Source organism: Meleagris gallopavo, chromosome 25 (assembly GCF_000146605.3).
Source record: "Meleagris gallopavo isolate NT-WF06-2002-E0010 breed Aviagen turkey brand Nicholas breeding stock chromosome 25, Turkey_5.1, whole genome shotgun sequence".
NCBI lineage: Eukaryota > Metazoa > Chordata > Aves > Galliformes > Phasianidae > Meleagris > Meleagris gallopavo.
Window position 1 is genome coordinate 4,872,310 of NC_015035.2, and position 2,702 is coordinate 4,875,011.

General features: G+C 59.1%; 1 protein-coding gene across 1 annotated transcript in view; it reads right to left on the reverse strand.

Moving 5' to 3' along the window:
- The window catches only part of RNF19B (ring finger protein 19B), a 13,731-nt gene that overhangs the window by 8,956 nt on the left and 2,073 nt on the right, over window positions 1–2,702 (reverse strand). The window contains exon 2 of the mRNA XM_010723495.1: window positions 5–194. Coding sequence (XP_010721797.1) covers window positions 5–194 — 190 coding nt within the window. The remainder of the gene's footprint in view (window positions 1–4; window positions 195–2,702) is intronic.

Consider the following 2,702-nt stretch of genomic DNA (forward strand, 5'->3'; position numbering starts at 1 on the left):
GAGCCTTGCGGCGGTGCCACGCAGGACCCGGAGCTCCCGAGACGCCCCAGAGCGGGGCGAGGCGCCGCCAGAGGGAGCCCGAGAGACGCGTGGAGGTGGCGCTGGTGGTACTGGTGGTACTGGTGGTACTGGTGGTACTGGTGGTGGTACTGGTGACACTGATGACGATATTGAACACCTCTGGCCCTTGGGAGCTGTGGGGTTGAAGGACGAATCCAAGCCCGCTGCCCTATCCGTGCTCTCCCTCACCCCGCCGCCCTCCTCCCTGTCTGTGCACACTGCTGGGATGGCAGCGGCACCTCCCAGCCCTCCGGCTCTGCCATGGCATGTGCTGCAGCCCCAGAGCTGGCGCTGAGTGCAGCCCAACCGCCTGCAACACTGAGCCCCGAAGTGTGGAGGAACGGGGGCAGAGTGGAGCAGGGAGCCCCCACCGCTTCTGCAGCCCCTGCTTTGAAAACCAAGCGCCAAGAACCCACAGCTCGTGCATTCCTGCCCTGCTGTCACTGGGATCCAGGGGACTGTTTGTGCCCAGGTGCCCCAAAACACGTCCCTGCCCCATGTCCCAGCACACCTGAGCACGTGTCCCACTGCCATCACACGTGTGCTCCTTGGGAACTGGCACACGGCCCCGGGAGCCCCAACCTCAGCCAGGTGAGTGCTCTGGGACACCACCGGGACATGGGGACGGGGACATGGGGACATGGGATGAAGCCACTCTGTTACGAAACGTCCCTGCATCCCATGGCTCTAAGTCAAGATTTAGTGAGCGAGCGGCTCCTGATCCAGATGAGATCGGGCATCACAAAGGGCTTTGTATTCCAGGAAGCCTATTAGAGATTTAAATTATACAAATGGGCTTTTTACCAAAGATCCTCATTATCTGGGCATTTGCATTTAATCCTCAGCTATCCCTGCAGCCCTGGCCCTGCGCTCTGCTCACCTTCACCTCGTCCTCCAGGGCTGAGCAGGGCGAGGGGATATAGAGGAGCTGTGGGGTCAGCAGAGCCCAGGGGAAGGGGCTGTGGGGAATGGGACAAGGCAGGGAAGGGGGAGCAGGAGGAAGGGGGGATCCCATAATGTCTCTCCCTAGTGAGGGGCTGGAATCTGTGGTTGTCTCTGCCTCCTCTTCCTTGCAGCATCCCACAGTGCCTGAGAGCTGCAGGGCAAAAGTGGGGAGTGCTGGGGATGGAGGAATGGGGTTCAGAGGGGAGGGGATGGAGCCATTGACCCGCAGCCCAGGGACCTTGTACACTGCAGGGGGTGTGATGGTACAGCGTGGTCCTGCCCGCGCCCCGCATTATCCTCTCCCTCCTGTGATCCATTTCAGTGTGGGGGATTAGGTGGTTTTAGGGCAGGGTTTGAGTTAAATGGGATGCTTTCAAATCATCCTGCGTCAGTTGTGCCCTCTGTCACTCATACAGAGGGGGGATTAAAATAGATATGAAGATTATTGGAGGGAAAAAAGGCGCCCCCACATGCAGGGAGCTGCCAGCAGCACCCAGCACACAGGGAGCCTTTATGCCCCACAGCACTATTTCCTCCGCTTCCTCACCTTGCTGCTCACACCAAAGCCCCATTTCCAACCCTATCTTTTAGCCCTTTCCTTTCACCTTTCCTTTGTGTCCTCCTGCTTTCATCATCATTTCCTTGTTACCAGCCCAGACCCATCCCACAGCACCCTTGAGCTCAGTGCTCATGGCTATTAAAAAGGAGAGAAGAACACTAAGAAACCAATCTTGCTTTTATTATCAGCAATTGCTTCTTCCTGCAAGGTCCCCATGTGGTGGTAGATGTGTCCCCAGCCACGGGTTGGGCTGTCCCTCAGATCCAGGGAAATGGAGCCCCAACTCCCTGCCTGGACCCTTCTCATACTCCCAAAACAGAGCCAGGGCTGTGGATTTAATCACTTTATGCATATTTATTTGTGTAATTCGGAGAAGAGTGCCTCTTCCTCCCATCTGCCCTTACCATCTGCTCCCCGCGGTGTTTCGGAACAATCCCAGGCTTTGCCAGTTGATGGAGAGGTGCAGAAAGGCAGGAAACCCCGCGGGGATGTCGCTCCGTCTGGGCAGCAGCTGGCTCTGCGGGTGCCTTTTCCTGGTGCAGGGGCAGCTGCTGGAGACGACTTTGCTCCATCGCTTGAGCGGTGACCCCTGAGATGTGCCCACCCCCCGGATCCCACCCTAAATGTCCCCTTTTTACCCCAAAGCACCTGGCTGGGCACCACTTGGGCCAGCAGGGAGGTGATGGAGAAGCCCGTGCCCAGGAGTTGGCGATGCACAATAGGAGCTGCCCGTGGCCTCCAATTCCTCCATCGCTGTGGGGTTCTGGGGCTGCAGCTCCTTCAGAGGGGATGAGGGGGGTTGGCAGATGAGCTGGGAGGGGTGGTGGAGAGAGCGGTGCCCCAAAGAGAGGGCCGTGCACAGAGGCTGTTTGTGCTCTTGGTGCAGCCCCATCCCATCCACCATGGAGCAGAATCGCACCCTATGCGACAGCCGAGTGATTTTTACAGAAGTGCCCTTGAAAACCTCTCCAGGGCCACATTAAAGCGCCCACCTGGGGCTGCAGGCACCTGAGCCACTGAGCTCCCAGCAGTCCCAGCGCTCCCAGTACCGGTCCAGTACTGTGCCAGCCCTGGCAAGAGCAGCCCAGAGCTGTGGGTCCGGCAGTGCCCGAGGGGGGGTGCGGGGCTTCGCGGCGGG